The sequence below is a fragment of the Mustela nivalis genome, assembly GCF_964662115.1.
Source record: "Mustela nivalis genome assembly, chromosome: 7".
In the NCBI taxonomy this organism is placed as follows: domain Eukaryota; kingdom Metazoa; phylum Chordata; class Mammalia; order Carnivora; family Mustelidae; genus Mustela; species Mustela nivalis.
The window spans coordinates 49,496,660-49,513,656 of NC_139026.1; the positions used below are offsets into that span (position 1 = coordinate 49,496,660).

The 16,997-nt window shown below is 42.3% G+C and overlaps 1 protein-coding gene across 18 annotated transcripts in view; it reads left to right on the forward strand.

Annotated features, from left to right (window-relative positions):
- Positions 1-16,997, forward strand: part of GRIP1 (glutamate receptor interacting protein 1) — a 674,728-nt gene that overhangs the window by 620,626 nt on the left and 37,105 nt on the right. For all 18 annotated transcript variants that reach the window (XM_082740981.1, XM_082740983.1, XM_082740971.1 and 15 more), the window contains 3 exons: positions 11,798-11,942; positions 14,265-14,404; positions 14,545-14,739. In XM_082740981.1, the coding sequence (XP_082597107.1) occupies positions 11,798-11,942; positions 14,265-14,404; positions 14,545-14,739 (480 nt within the window). The remainder of the gene's footprint in view (positions 1-11,797; positions 11,943-14,264; positions 14,405-14,544; positions 14,740-16,997) is intronic.

Consider the following 16,997-nt stretch of genomic DNA (forward strand, 5'->3'; position numbering starts at 1 on the left):
AATGAAAATTAAATCATCATCCAGTACTACCCTGATACAATGGAACCAGTCATTTTTTTAGAGATTTTATTTATTTATTTGAGAGAGAGAGAAAGAGAATGAGCAGGGGGGGAAGGGCAGAGGGAGAGAGAGAAGCAGACTCCCTGCTGAGCAAAGAGCCTGATACAGGGCTCTATCCCAGGACCCCAAGATCATGACCTGAGCTGAAGTTAGTCACTTTACCGACTGAGCCACCCAGGCACCCCAGAACCAGTCACTTTCTAGTTGATATTTATATTACATAATTATAGCCATAGTGCACGTTTTAACTTTATAAGGACATTACCACTTTCCAAACGCTTAATACCGAACATTTTTTATTTACTGCCTGTAACTTATTTATCATTTTTCTCTTCTTTCTTGGATTGCTTCGAATTGTTTCACTATTGCAGATAGTGTAATCATGGACATCTTTATGTATGGATATCTCTTTTTTTTTTTTTAAGATTTTTATTTATTTATTTGACAGACCACAACTAAGCAAAGAGGCAGGCAGAGAAAGATAAGAGGAAGCAAGCTCCCTACCGAGCAGAGAGCCCGATGCAGGGCTCCATCCCAGAACCCTGGGATCATGACCTGAGCCAAAGGCAGAGGCCCCAACCCACTGAGTCTCCCAGGCGCCCCTATGTATGGATATCTTTAATCAACTTTTCTTCTTCTTCTGAATTCTTTCCTTAGGAAATATTTTTAGAAGTAGAATTGCTGAATATGAATAAAAAGGAACTTCTCAGGATTTCTGACAAGTCTTGTACCATGTTGCTTTCTAAAAGTGCCATATCCATTTGTGGGGTTTCCAGTAATGGATGAATATAGAGGGGCAGGGCTTCTCAAACTTTCTTAGGCCTCAGAATCACCTGAAAAGCTTGTTAAAACACAGTTCCTTGCCACTACCCCCAGATGAGGCCTGAGATTCTGAATTTCTAACAGATTTCCTGATGATACTACTGTGGTCCAAGAAACACAATCTGAGCAGCCCAGCAGTAGATAATATTGTAATCTATCTGATTACAATAAAAACCTAGAGTTAATTGGAAAAAGTCCATAATTGAAAGATGCAGCTAATGTGGGGAATTACAGAAATTGATAGATATGGATAGCATGAACATTTAATTTAATATTTTGCCAATATTATGCATGAAGCCAACTTCTTTGCTGTGAATTTCATCCTGCTGGTTATAGTTACAAGCCTTTTTACTTGTTTGTTGGCCCAAACCTTATATATAATATACAGTTTGTATTTCCCAGTTTTTATTGTTTTGTTTTAATACAGTGAAAATTTAAAGAATTTAAAGTAATCTGAATGTTCACTCCAGTTAGGTTTTTATTTGCCCAATGTTTTCAACTTTGCTCTCTACAGAATTGGTAGATTTTTGCCTAATGACTCTCCTTATTGATTTTTCCAAAGCATTTGATTTTGTTTCCATAGAACCATTATTCTCCTGTTTCGTAGGTTATGTAAGAGTCATTAAATTACATTGTTACAAAAACTAGTAAAACTGACATAATCAGGCTTTGGAATAAACAAAATTGACTCTAAATTTTTAAGCTTGCAATTCAATTGTTAGCAGACACAGAGGTGCACAGAGGTACTAGAAAGAAAGACCTATTATTCTGGGGTATTCAGTGGCATTGGTAGGTATATTTTACAAAGAAGATAAAGAACCACAATTAATCCAGTAATGGCTAAAGAGAGATTGGTTAAGAGAACTTCTACTGTGTATAACTTAATTCCCACTGATGACGAATTATTGTCAGTGTTCTGGAATCTTCTATAATTAAGCCATCTAGATCTAAAGTTTATGGTCATGTCAGGCCATGTGTTTTTGATTCCTGCTCAACGTCAAAACAAGTTGGTAGTTGCATCCGTTGGTACAGCTGGTAAGGATGATTGTATCCAAATGTATTTTATAACCAACGCTTAAAAATTTCCACTCATTATTTCTCAAGCAACTGATCTTCTGTACCAGCATTTGCATTCTTCTCCTTACAAGAATGCTTCAATTGCACTTTCTTTGGGGGATTTATTTCGAAAAAGGATAAAGCCTCAAGCATCAATCTGGGTTCTGTCCTAGTGAAGAGGCAAAGCTCTGTGGAGAAACCCATTTTGCATGATTTGCCAAACTACGCAGATCTCAGCTACCTTTCGTGCAGAACAAAAGAGCCAAGCCGGAGGTGCCCACAGTTGGCCATTCTCCCAGTACTGAAGCCAAGCTGTGCAGATATGTCAGGCGGGAGGAGTTCAGAAACAATAACCGAGCTCTTGGAGAGTCCGGTCCTGCTTCAATTGCTTCTTCCTTTCAGCTTATTTTTTCCCCTGTAGACCTTTCCCTCTACAATCCTGATGCCTAATCCTATGGTAATTCTCTTGCTTATTAAGTTTTTTTTTTTTTTTAAATCTCTAGGAGGTGCTATTTTTAAAATCCTAAATCCTTCCATTGAAAACCATGCACCTACCCAAAATAAGACTAATATATAGGGGTGAGATTCATACTTACCCAAACCAGATTTCCTTAAATTGATATATGAAAATAATATACTCATGCAGACATGTTTTTATAACAGAGCACTATTTGAAAATTACCATCTGATCATTGATTTGGAAGAATTTGAGTGTTTCTCTATCCTCTTCCAAATGAGAATATAAGTATAATTTGGGTAACTGAATTCTCTTTTATTCAGAGCAGAGCAAGGAGTGGGGGAGGTAATTATTCAAAATGAATGCATTCAAGGCAGCTCTACCACATTTGAGCTATGTGAGTTTGGGAAAGTTACTTAACCAGTCTGAGATCCAGTTCCATTTCCAGTCATGTACACATAGTAATACCCACCTTAGGGAGCAGCTGTAACTTACTAATATAAATGTTTACCAGCACAGTTCGCATGCAATACGTGGAAACTCTTTTTATTACTAATACATCCTAAAAAAGCCTTTCCCCACCATTGTTCTTATCCTTCATCAAGATTTAAATGAATGGGAAGTAACCATTAATAATTACAACAGTCACTGATTTTGGAAGTTTGATACTGTGCTTCATCTGAAATTAAACTGATGATTTGAATTATTACCATCCTTTGTCTCTATACTTTATTTTATTTTATTTTTTAATATTTTATTTATTTATTTGACAGCGATCACAAGTAGGCAGAGAGGCAGGCAGAGAGGAGGAAGCAGGTTCCCCGCGGAGCAAATAGCCCAATGTGGGGCTCGATCCCAGGACCCTGGGATCATGACCTGAGCTGAAGGCAGAGGCTTTAACCCACTGAGCCACCCAGGTGCCCCTGTCTCAATATTTTAAAACGGCAATACTCAGTATATAGTCTTCACTCCCTAAAATGTTGTTCATACTGATATAGGATTTCCAGTTCTTTCCTTAATCATCTGGCCCCCTCCATCTTGCTTCTCTTATCACTTACAGAAACTTGATAAGCATACTCAGTATAACTTGGTTTCCTAAGCTAGCAATACTGCAATTGGTTTAATAGATGCTACTTCAGAACATGAGCTCATCTTCCAGTCATACTAATGGCGTTGTTCTGCCTTGACCCTTACCCGAGGAAATGGTAGAACCACTCTCCAAAGTTGTTAAAGTCTTTGTTTTTCATTCGGTCATGCCACCAGCATTTATTTAGTTCTCTGAGGTGTTAGGGTCAACCAGGTCTTAGATGAGAAAAGATACAATCCCTGCCCCCAAGTCAAGTCACCACCTTATATGAGATACAGAAGAAAATAAGAAATATGATGAATGTTCTAGGTATAAGCACAAAATGTTAAGAGAATGTAGAGGCATCCATTTGAGCCGGGGGAGCTAAGGAGATGCTTCTGTCAACCTTGGTCTTGAAAGCATTTGGAAATGTGTTAGAATTAACCAGAAGAGAATGGGCCAAAGCAGATCAGAGAGCACGGCACATCCTAGTAGCAGATGTAGCTGAGGCAAAAATTATGTGTAAGGACTTCGTAGAAGGTGAGTAGGAAGATACACTGAAGCCAGATCATTACAGTCCTAAACCGTGTTAAGAAATTTGAACTTCACTCCAGAAGCCAATGGGAGCCATTAAAAGACGTCAAGCAGGGAGTGAGGCCAAAGTGTTTGGTCAGTGATGACTGGTTGCGGTCGGTTACTGGAGAAGGAGGCATTCAAGAGTCAGAATCCACTCTGTTTCTAGCCTTGGCTTAGGGAGCAGTAGGATGAAATGAATAAGAACACGAACTGGCTTCACAGCCAACAAGCTGGGAAATGGGAAAATGAAATTCTCGTCCATAAATGTCCATTTAATGACTACTTCACATGGCTGTTTGAAGGACCAAAGGAGGTAATATATTTAAGCACTCAGCGATGATGTTTGGCACCTAATAAGGCCCAGTGAATCCAAAATGCTAACTGCCATTATTAGGGTGCTTTTAAAATTAATTTTAGCTTTATTTACTTTCCAAATCTTTTGGAACACTTGGAATTATAGGGATTTGCCCCCCACCTCTATACCCCCCAATATTCAGTGACCATTCTGCCTTCAGGAGCTTTTGCATTTGTAATCTTTCATTACCATAGGAAGACAAGTCAAGTAAAGCCAGATGGTTCTTGTCTGGGTCTGAGGCTCCAGAACAAGGCTATTACCCAGATCCAAAGATGGGTCCCAAAGATGCAAATAACCCTCTTGACATAAAATCTATTGTTTTTCTTTGATTGCTTCTAGATCCAATGTAAATGAAGAGGGAGATATTGGACAGCTAAGAAGTAGCCTGAGGCAAAACAGTCGAGAATTTGGGGACTTGTAGAAAGAAGTAGAGGGGCCTTCCAAACCTGTCACCAAAAATTCCTACGGACCTCTCTCCTTTGTATGACTGCCTTTGTGCCAATCAAATACATAGCTGCTAATGATTTCTCTCTTGATTTAGAGCACCTTGCTTCTAATATAGAGCATGTTTTAAAGACTCTAAATTCAGCATTTTACCTGCATTGGCTCTAATTTGTGCAGAGAAACATTTACAGGCTGCAATTTGTCCCATCCAAAGCAAATTACCATTACACATTTCCAAATAGAGTCTTAGGCATGTATAGCCTTAGTACCAGTTCAATCTGCCCTTCAAAGATTTCAGCTTTTGTATTTTTTTTTTTTCAGTTCATCATTGCTAAGCTAGCTGAACAATTTACCCCAGCTCCCCACCCCCTAAATCTAGGTTGAAGTAGCAGAAAGACCTCATTGTAAGCAAGCAAGAATGATCCTATCTGTGTTAGGGGCAATAGTAGGGATGGTTTTGGCAAAAGGCTGTCTCCAAAAAAAGAATGTATGATAAAGATTTAAAATAAGAAAGAAAGAAAGAAAAAGAAAATAAGATAAAAAGGAAAGGAAAGGGAGAGAGAGAGAGGAAGGAAGGAAGGAAGGAAGGAAAAGAAAGGTTATCTTCTTCTCTCTCTCTCTCTCTCTCTCTCTTTCTCTCTTTTTTTTTTTCTCTCCCCTTTTTTTTTTAATGCTTGATCTCAAAGTAATGGTTTCAAAGTCTAGTCAGAATCACCCAGAAGGCTTGTTAAAACATGGGTGACTGGGCCCCTCCCCTAGTGTCAAGGGTTCCTACAGGTCTGAGTGAAGCTGAGAATGTGTATTTCCAACACGTACTTAGGTAATGCTGAAGTTCCTGGTCCCAAGACTACACTTTGAGAAGCACTGTCACAAAGCAGCCTAACTTGGAGAGTAATAAATAATAATAATAATAATAATAATAATAATAATAAAAAATAATCAGTAACATAAAGAAATTCAAATTCTCTTCTTAGACACTCAGCAACTCCTTGGAACTCTGTTGGCACACTGTTGTGACACGGCCAGATAGAAAGACCACACCGTAGTGGGAAGCTATAAAGGCGCTCTTCTAAATGGTTGATCCTCTCAGGCCTGTCTTCCAAGAAATGTAGCCGGACTGCGTAAAATGAAGTCCATCACTTTTAGTTGAAGTGAACTTTGATTGACCTGCACATGTATGCATTCCAAAGGCTCGCTCCCAAATCCAAGCCTCCTATTTGGTCCACATAAGCAGCTGCCATTATGGATTCAAGCCAGATAGCGTTCATTTTGTTAAACAGGCAGCACTCAAGAAGCCCGAAAATAACATTGCAGATAAGTAATGCTGCAATTTTGCATCTGTTCTGTGGTCCCATTAATTTTCTTAACTAGAGCAAACAAGTAGGCTGGCCCCTTTTCATGTCTTTCACTAAGAGTTGTAAACCTTCTGTTGTGATACAAAAGCTTCTTATAATATCATTAACATCTGTTTGGGCTCATTTTGAAACGTAGTGGTGATCCTGCGTTTTTTCTGTCTCAGAAAGTTTTTGTTCTGGTTAAACACTCTCAGTTGCTTCTTTCTAAGCTGGAGCAGCTTCAGGGAGAGAGGGTCTTGGAGTGCTTCCACCCCCAAAATGGTGTGAGCATACAGGGAAGTTATCACCCTCCTAAGCTGTAGGCCCTCCCACTGCCAGTTGGGCTAATGCCCGAGAAGGCAGATGGAGTTGGAAGTGCAGCCTGAAGCTGACTCAGATGCTCTTGGACTTGTGGAGGGAGAGTGCTTTAGCATAGCTGGTTCCCACAGTGGCAGCCCAGGTCCGAGTGTTGGTCTTTGAGCGAGCCATATTGGGTGTGCATCACCTTGCAGGAGGGAACCAGACCTCAGAGGAGCAAGGAGGGTGACTCGCAAAGCTCAGAGACCTCCTCCCTTGGGACTGGGACTCGGGCTAACAACCCTCCTGTACCCCTCTCTCATTTATCCACGCATTTACCAAAATCTCCGTGGTGCCAGCATTGCTCTGGGGACATGAAGAGAAAATGTCTGTTGTAAGGTGATCCTGTTCCAATGAAGGAGACAAGTAGAGAAATCATTCAAACATAGAGTGAAAAGTAGAACAGCCATTAGAACAGGCACTAGAACAGGCATTCTTGTGTGGCAAAGAAAGATTGGTTCTCCAGAAGCAAAGAATCCTAGATAGTATGTGACGATGGTTTGTCGCTCTTCAGAGCTCAACCCTACCTGACTGGATCTATCCCTTCATATTTAATCTCTCTTGTTAGGGGGAATTTAAGTTTCATTTCATTTTCCTCCTTGGCGAGGGAAACAAGACTTTGTTTCATTTCATTGTCCCCCTTGGCGAGGAGAACAAAAACAAGAATTAAGAGAAGTTGAGAACACTGGAAGAATACGCAGGAGAAAGATATTTGTGCATAGGGAGTAACGCATGCGAGGCTAGCCATGTGAGAAAAGTGCTTTTTAAGGGACTGCAGCGGTTCGGTAAGGAGAGAAGGTAGGAGATTGGACTGCGGGACAGAGGACGGCCGGGCCCTCTGGAGACACAGAGGCTCCAGCTCAGCTCAGGCAAAGAGGCTGTATTTTATTCTTAAAAAATTGGGAACTACTGAAAATCTTCAAGTAAGAGAGCAAGCTATTCAGATTTATGCTTTAGAAGTATTCTGGGAGGAAAAGAGAAGGAATTGTATATTGCCGGGCACTGGTGACTATGGGTGGCGGGGGTGAGAGTACAAATAGGAGGGGCAAAGGCTGGGGCCCCACCAGGAAAACAAATTAGGAAGAAATTGTTGCTGTGAAAAACAGGGCAGAGCCGGTGGCGGGGGGGTGGGGGTGGGGAGGGCTCTTCTAGAGCCAGTGGCAGTGGGAAGCTCTGGGAACCTTGCCTGGTGGGCAGATGGACCCAGAGGGTCTGGATGAGACTGGGTATACGCAGCCACCACCATCATCTATGAAAGAAAGGAAGCCAAGCTAATTAAGTAAGCCATTTACTCAAGGCATCCTCTAGGGTTTTCCAAGGGAATTAATATCTTTTATTTTTTAAAGTTTGTTTGAATAATGTCTACATTCAAGGTAGGGCTTGAACTCAGGACCCCGAGATCAAAAGGCACATCATGCTCCTCCAATTGAGCCAGCCAGGTACCCCAATGTTTTCTCTTTAAAAAACAATTATAGGGACGCCTGGGTGGCTCAGTTGGTTGGACAACTGCCTTCGGCTCAGGTCATGATCCCGGAGTCCCGGGATCGAGTCCCGCATCAGGCTCCCAGCTGCATGGGGAGTCTGCTTCTCTCTCTGACCTTCTCCTTGCTCATGTTCTCTCTCACTGTCTCTCTCTCTCTCAAATAAATGAATAAAATCTTTAAAAAAATAAAAAATAAAAAACAAATATATTAGGAATACTTCAAGTATATTTTTAAAGTAGGGAAAAATGGTGTTAAGGAACCATCAAACATCACCTCGCTTCAACAGTTATTAACTTAGGCTCCATCTTGCTTCAGCTCTGTTCCCAGCCTAATTGTCCCACCCCACCTACACACTGAATTATATGGAAGAAATTCCAGACATATCGTTCCATCTTGTAAATATTACTGTATCCCTAAATGCTACTTTTTAAAAGGATTTCTATAATACATCACTCCATATCATCATGGTTCAAAATATTATCAATAATTCTTGATATCACCTAATATTTACTCATTGTGCCATTTCCTGATTTTCATATACATATATAGTTAGGTAGCAGATGGATAGAGATGGATGGATAGATAAATAGATGATAGCTTATTTTATAAAGTTGATTTTAATTTGGGTCCGAAAAGATCTACTCATTGATTTTGGTTGTAATGTCCCTTAAATTTTCCCTGATTTTTGGTTCTAATAATTTGTTTATTGAAGAAATCAGAAATCAGTTTCTATTCCTGTCATAATTTTTTTAAAGATTTTATTTATTTATTTGACAGAGAGAGGGAAAGCGCACAAGCAGGGAGAGCAGCAGGCAGAGGGAGAGGGAGAAGCAGCCTCCCCACTGAGCAGAGAGCCTGACATGGGGCTCCATCCCAGGACCCTGGGACCATAACCTGAGCCAAAGGCAGATGCTTAACCAACTGAGCAACCCAGAGGCTCCTGTCATAATTTAAACACAGCATCACTTCCTGTTTCCATCACAATGTTGTAACAGGAGTGTGTCCTTCCTCACTAAAATACTGCCATTTAAAAATTTTTATTTATATTTTTTATTTGTACCCCCATCACTATTTAAACTCATTGAATGCCTTAAGAATTGCCATCTTGGGGCACCTGGGTGGCTCAGTGGGTTAAGCCGCTGCCTTCGGCTCAGGTCATGATCTCGGGGTCCTGGGATCGAGTCCCGCATCGGGCTCTCTGCTCAGCAGGGAGCCTGCTTCCCTCTCTCACTCTCTGCCTACCTCTCTGCCTACTTGTGATCTCTGTCTGTCAAATAAACAAATAAAATCTTTAAAAAAAAAACAAAAAAGAATTGCCATCTTGTTATTGTGAGGCCTCAGCTGCCTAATTTAAAATGTCCCCACCTGAAACGAACTTAAACCCATTTACTCCATTTCTGATGTTAGTGTGTCATCTTTGTGACGTAAGTTGCCAAATGGTCAAAAAATAACCCCGGGCACACACTCTGGGTTGCCTAAAGAATGAGCAAATTAGAACCAGTTTCTCCATGTTCTTGCATTGAGTGGGACTCAACCTGCTCCGGCATCCTGTAGGTCAGTGTTTATTTTCATCTGGACTGAAGTTGCAACTGAAACTTCCCACAGTCCCCTGGGTTCTGGGCAGCTGGTTCCAGGTACTAGAGAGTTGTTACTTTCCACAACTCCCATGAAGAGCTGATGGCCAAACCCAGGATGCTTGGTGACCACTGACAAGGTAGGCCTCCTGCTTGCCCTATAAGGGAAAACAGTAAAGGGCCAGGGTCTTCCCCCAGGTATAAACACCCACCCTGAACGACCAGCAGAGTGCCCAGTGGCAGCTGATACTTAACTATGCCAAGGTCTACTAATCAAAGGACTCATCTAGAATTTTATCCAGAATATAGTAGGAGGCACAGTCCACAAAGCACATGTAATCTATCTAATAACACCCTATCTATCAAAGCCAGCTCTGAAGGGTGCTGGTAGATCATAGTGTAGAAAAATTTCAACTTTTGACCTCAGCCTCCACCCTGCACGTATCCTTGGGCCTCCCCAGCCTCCACCCTGCACTGTATCCTCAGGCCTCTCCTAGCAGCTCGATAGCAGCTTATCACAACCTGAGTGGCCCCCACAAATAGAAACCTGTAAGGAGTTTGCGAACCATCAAGCGAATTACTGAAGCTTGATGTGGAGGAGTCTCAGCTATCAATAGAAACTTGAGTGTAGGAGCCAGAGCCAGGGTGGCTCGGTCAGTCGGGCGTCTGACTCTTGGTTTCAGCTAGCATCATGGTCTCAGGGTCCTGAGATTGGGCCCTGTGTCGGGGCCTCTGTGCTCCTTCCCCACCCACATGTGCACGCTCCCTCTCTCTCTCTCTCTCTCTCAAATAAATAAATATATAAAATCTTTAAAAATTATATATATATGTATATATACACTTGAGTGTAATATTGAATATCTTTCTATCCTAAGAGGTTGATTTAAACATTGTAGGGTATGGTAGACAGTCTTTAATTCTCTGTGTGTAGCCTGTTAGATGTAGAGGATTGCGGAAGGGGAAGTGACCAGTGCATTCCAAAAGCCTGCTCTGTGGCAGAAATGAAGTAAGTGCTGGTAGGAGAGGACACATCGCTTCGTACCTTACTTTATAGACCTTTCATTTTATGTTCCTTGTAATTGTTCACCGTACACACAGATAATTGAATTGTTAACTCAAGCTTTTCTTTTCCTCCTTATTTCAGGGTTTCATGTCATAAACGAACAGCTGCTCATTGCAGAAATGCGATTGTGTCAACCTTTAGCTATGATGCAGTCTGTCTGTAAAAGCTGACTGTTTAGTTAAAGTAGCTACTGGACCATTTCATTGTATCCTTAGGTACAGAAATGAAACTGCTCCCTAACCCTTCACAGCTCCCGGGCTCAAGGAATAAAACAAGAAATGCCCAAGAACTTTAAGCATGTCATAAGCAAATACAACACTTTGAAGTGTGAGACAGCGTATTTGTAATCCTGACAGTCCAAACACCCTGCCGTGTTGAAGGTGTCCCATGACATGGTGCGGGCCAGTGCTGTAGGCAGACCATGTTAACAGACCATTTCCTTCATGCCGGTGTGAAACAGGGAAGATCAGTTCATGGCCGTGTAGCAGCCTGGTCTGTTCTCCTGAAACGTACTTGACATGGCTCTTCCTCTCTAGAGCAGAGGACAGAGAACCATGCAAACCTGCACTTCAGTATCTGGGAATTCATCCACAGGATTGACGTTTTAAGATACGATCAGTGGAATAATGTGGAAAGGATTCTAGATTTCCAAGCCAGCTTCTCTAAGCCCCACTTAACCACAGATATGTTAAAGTTTGCTCCAACCCTGAGTAAGATCTTCTTTGTATTGAAAGTTAGCTTGCTTGGGAAGGCCTGGAAATAGGAATGGGTTGTCCCAGTCTCTGTTGTCACATGACTCTCTCCTCTCACAGGTATTTAGGGCACTCTAAGGAAGTGCAGGGCAAGCCCTGTGCTAGGCATGGACACAGGCTAAAGGGCTCGAGGTCCAGCTGGGCGGGTCACTCCCTGATTTAAAACATAGGTCATTAGGCAGTGGACCCCTCCCCCAACACTAATGACGGCCACATCCCTGTTTTAGAATGTAATATCTTACGAAGGAGAATCTACCTCCCCAAATAATTTCTGAGACATAATGCTTTAATGATGATGTCTTGAGTTTATTTTATGTATGAATATATGTGTCTTATTACTTTGCTTTTTTATTCCCCTCCAAAGAAACCAATTATGACTCCTTGGCATTTATTGCAGATGAGCAAGAAAGTTCCGGAGCCATTATTTACACTGTGGAGCTCAAGCGCTATGGGGGGCCCCTTGGCATCACAATTTCAGGAACTGAAGAACCCTTTGATCCTATAATCATTTCAAGCCTCACTAAAGGGGGATTAGCTGAAAGGTAAGATTTCAAGAAACTGCTACAATTACCTGGGTCTGGGCTGGGTTTTCTTCCTCACAGCTTCAGAGAATACATGCTCCCCTCCCCTGCTTGGTTACCTGTTAACTTTTTCACATCTGCACAAAGGATCGATCCTAGAGCTTGAGAACTGTCAGGCAGAGCTCCAACTTGACTTCGAGGGGCATCTTACAGGCGGTAAAAGATGTCATGGGCTTAACATTGATATTACTCTCCGGAAATGTCTACGCTTGACCACAGTGGACTGGAGGTGGATTTATATCATGTCCGTTTTGAGAGGAGGAGACTGAAGTTCAGGGAGGTTAAAAGGCTTGTCCAGTTCAATTCAGCAAACATTTACTGAGCCTGTATTACCTGACAGGTACTGGGCTTGGCTGCTTTGTTTTCCAAAGAGGATGACACAGGCTTTGTCTTCAAAGATTTGGGGAGACAAAGCACAGTGACCCATCTTCATAATGTGATTTAGAATGTCCATTAGTTCTTTTGGCCAAGATGCACGCCCACCCCCAACCCCCATTCAATCGCCTTTCTCTCTGAGACACATGGTGGTACATATTCCAAACCTTCCCTTCAGTAATCTAGCTCAAGAATGCACACACTTCATGCTGACGCAGATAATGGTTTGCAAAACAGAGCTGTAGCACTGCAGAATCTTGGAGCTGCAAGACCCCCTGGAAATCAGCTCATCCAAGATCTTCATCTGCTGAAAGAGGGCACTGAGGCAGCTGAGAAAGGGTTATCCTGTTGGGGAGTCATATTGTGAAATTAACAGAGACACCTATGATGGGGTATTCTTCAGATATCCTCCTCTCCTAGCTTCCTCTGTTAGGGAGACCATCCTAGGTATCTCTATCAGGGAGACAACAAGAAAAGTTTCATGTTGATCCAGTTTGGCAACCTACTGGTCAGGTGTTCCCTGGCTTACAACCTAGTTTTCTAAACTGGAGATCCTTTATGAATGAGTGAAGTGATCTTTTCCCTTTATCCCGAAGAAAATATATTCTTTGAGAGTAGGTGCTTGGGTGGATGTGGTCAGCAGTCCCTCGTAACCACTGTGACCCCATGTCACCTGTTACCCCAGGTGCTGCTGCCATTACCCCAGAGGCAAGCTGCTGTCAGCGCACTCAGCCACAGGCAGCCCGGTGAGGTGGGCTCATTCCTTCACTCACTGTCCTGCGCACTAAGCCAGGACAAGAGGCTGGTACTTGGGACTCCCCTTCGATAGCCTGTAACCCGGCTGGAGAGATCAGAGTTTTTAGACCATCCCTGAGTGTCCCAGCCCGAATGTCCCACTCAGGGCTCCCAAAGATAGGTATGGTGAACAGCAGAGCTATAAATTCCAGCCTGCCTGCTCAGAATTGGGTGAGGATGGAAAGAAAAGAGAAAAGGTCAAGGGTCTATTAGTTCGTTGATCAAGAAATTTTCTTTTTCCACATTTCAAGCAGTGGGCCAAGCCCTTTACATATGTTTTCCTATTTAATCCTCAAGTCCCCCCGAGAGGTGATTGCCCCATTATAGTGACATAGGCAAGTGATACCCAGAGAGGTTAAAATAAGAAATCCGGGTCACTCGAGAGGGGCAGAGTTGGATTCAAACGTAGCACGAATTGATTCTATTCTCTGAGCCTTTTCAATCCTTAGAATGACCGACAGAGGGACCCTGCCACACCAGGGTCTGAGGGAGGTCCCCATCTCTCTGATCCTCACTTCTGGTGAGCTAGGGTCATGGTTGTGTTCAACCCGTAATTTACGGTTAAATCTGTGCAAAGAAGCAATGCTCCATCCCAAGTATCACTGCATTTACTGTCCAGCATTGTTTATTTCCTTGGGGTTTTTTAAAAAGATTTATTTATTTATTTGACAGACGGAGATCACATGTAGGCAGAGAGGCAGGCAGAGAGAGAAGGGGAAGCAGGCTCCCTGCTGAGCAGAGAGCCTGATGCGGGGCTGGATCCCAGGACCCTGGGACCATGACCTGAGCCAAAAGCAGAGACTTTAACCCACTGAGCCACTTGGGATTTTTAAGAGGGTTACTAAATGCCTCTGCTTTCTTAGAATTCAAAAAGCATGGCAAGTCCATTTTACACCCTAATTAAAACAATTTTTCTAATTTTATTTGAAACTAAAAAGTTATTCACAAAAGATGCAGTTATCTTGTAACATTGCCCAGGAGAAAGCAAGAAGTGGCTTCTAGAGACCCTTGCCAAGGCTTTATTATCATGAATGTATAAAGTATGGCAGGGGATTTCTATTCAGTGGCACACAGGGATTTTTCTACCTTTCCTATTACTATTTGGTGTTTCAGAACTGGCGCCATCCACATAGGAGACCGAATCCTGGCTATCAACAGCAGCAGCTTGAAAGGAAAGCCTCTGAGTGAAGCCATCCATTTGTTACAGATGGCAGGAGAAACTGTCACCTTGAAAATTAAGAAACAGACAGATGGTGAGTGGGTTGAGAGCCGCAGTTATGGATTTTCAGTGCATTTCTATCCCTCTGTATCTTTCTAGGGAAGACGAGTCTCCAGAGGGAGGATTAGAATATCTTATTACCCTCAGACTTAAACTCCTTCTCTGTCTTTGCAGCCCAATCAGCATCCAGTCCCAAGAAATTCCCCATGGCTAGCCACCTGAGTGACCTGGGAGATGTGGAGGAGGACCCCTCTCCAGGGCAGAAGCCAGGCAAGCTCTCCGACACATACCCGTCCACTGTGCCCAGTGTGGACAGTGCGGTGGACTCGTGGGACAGCTCTGGGATAGACAGCAGCTATGGGAATCAAGGTACGTCTGAGCCTCGGGGAACAGAGAGGGCTTACGGCTGAAGCCTGTGCTCCTCAAAGATCTACCCTCTGCTCTTTGGGGAGAAAACAAGTTCTTTATTTATTTTACTTGTGTCTGCTTCAGTGCAACCGGATGGCTGCTGAATATGGTGACCTTGCATTTTCTCCTCCTTAATACTGATAAGTCCTGAACATTTATCAAACACTAGCGAGCCCGCATTAGGTCTGCTGATGTCTGAGTGTTCAATTCAGAGCTTGTCCTTCCTGCTTAGATTAATAGGAGGCAAACCATACAATAAAGTGGTTCACCAAAGACAGGCCCCTTTCTTACTTTTGTAAGCAGGCTTTCCACAAAGATGGATTGGGGAGTACCGCAGGTGTGCTTTGAGAGGTGAGCCGATGATCTGTGACCCCATTTATTCCTGCCTCCTCCTGACTTTTAGTAGAAACTTATACAGGTTTGCTGAGTACCCACGATGAGAGAGTTGTGACCACAATACATAAAAGTATAGAGTAGATTTTTCTTTACAGGCATCAGCCTCATGTGAAGAAGTATAACCTACATTAGAAGTTAAACCTCACGGGGTGCCTGGGTGGCTCAGTGCGTTAAAGCCTCTGCCTTCGGCTCAGGTCATGATCCCGGGGTCCTGGGATTGAGCCCCACGTCGGGCTCTCTGCTTAGCAGGGAGCCTGCTTCCTCCTCTCTCTCTGCCTGTCTCTCTGCCTACTTGTGATTTCTGTCAGATAAATAAATTAAAAAAAAAAAAAAAAAAAGCTAAACCTCACCACAGAACGTAAACACACAAAAAGTATTAGACTGAATGCAGACTAATAAACTAAAAGCTTCTTTTAAACATCTGTCTCCTTCCAATGATACCTGACATCAAAAGAAAAGTGTGTCAGAAATTTTTTGTATTTCTCCTGTATGGGATTGAGATGTGATTGCCCCCCTCTGGATCTCCAGTGAAAATATCCCTCAAGAAAAGGATGTTCCAGATTGCCCATGTGTGCCTAGAGAATATTTGAATTCCAGGTCAAGCCACAGCTGCTTACCTACCTGAAGGTGGACGGACTGGGCAGGAGTGTTGACTGGGGGCATCCTGGCCATCTTCACATGTGCCGAAAGTGGGTGGGGCATGAGCTACATAGAGGATTTTGTTTAGAAGCAAAATATAACAGATTCACCATAAAGACGATAGCATAAAGCCTTCCAAATACTCATCATCTCTTAGACCTTGCAATTCCATTCTAGGACTTTATCCTGAGGAAATAATTATACCAGAGACAGAGAGACAAACACGTTGTTTCCCACGTTGCTTGCAATGCCTAAATATTAGTGAACCAAAAATAACAAGTGACAGGACGTTAAAGTTAGGGAATCTGTACAAAAAGAAAAAAAAAAAAGAGTTTACCTTCTCTTTTTTGCCTGGTATAAATCCCAACCTCCAAATCCCTTTTCTGCTCTGATTTAAGTCAGTTGGAGAATAAAATACGTAAACCAGAAGTTTGGGGGTTGCTTTGCAACTTAGTTAATTAACCGCTTTTTGGAAGGCTCTGTAACCAGTTCACTGTTTCTGGTTCTGCTAGTTTTCTTCTCTCACCTTGCCTTCGCCTAGGTCACTCTTTGTCAAGTCCCACGAATAGGGGACAAGGAAAAGGAATGATATTTCAAAAACCATCAAGTAATTACTTGTTAGAGATGATACTGGAATATATATATATATATATACACACACACACACTGGGATTTATTATTATACTGGAGAAAATATTTTGAAGACCCAAAATAAAATTAGAGCTTTTGTTTATCTGGTAATTAGTGTTTCTAAGTCATAATATCTTGTGACAAGTTGGCTGTGCCACCAGATAACTTGTCTATCAATTTGTCATTGATCAAATTCTTGATTTCTCATTGCCTATGAGTTGAGGAGCCACCAGAGGTCTCTGATAAAAGACAAAAGTCAGATTCTATCAGAGTAGAACTCCGAGGTTTGTTTATTAATGTGCTTGCTTATTTATTGCTGCTTAATTTGGAGACTTTCTTGTTAGAAAGATTTTTCTTTTGTAAGGATGTTACTGATTTTAATGAGTTCTGCCCATAAGGTAATCTGTAAGAACTTAAGTTACTCTCAGGGTTGCCTGCCTGACTCAGTCAGTGGATCGAGCTACACTTGACCTTGGGGTCACGAGTTTGAGCCCCACATCGAGTGTAGAGAATACTTAAAATGACTAAATACATTTAAAAACTAAAAAAATAAT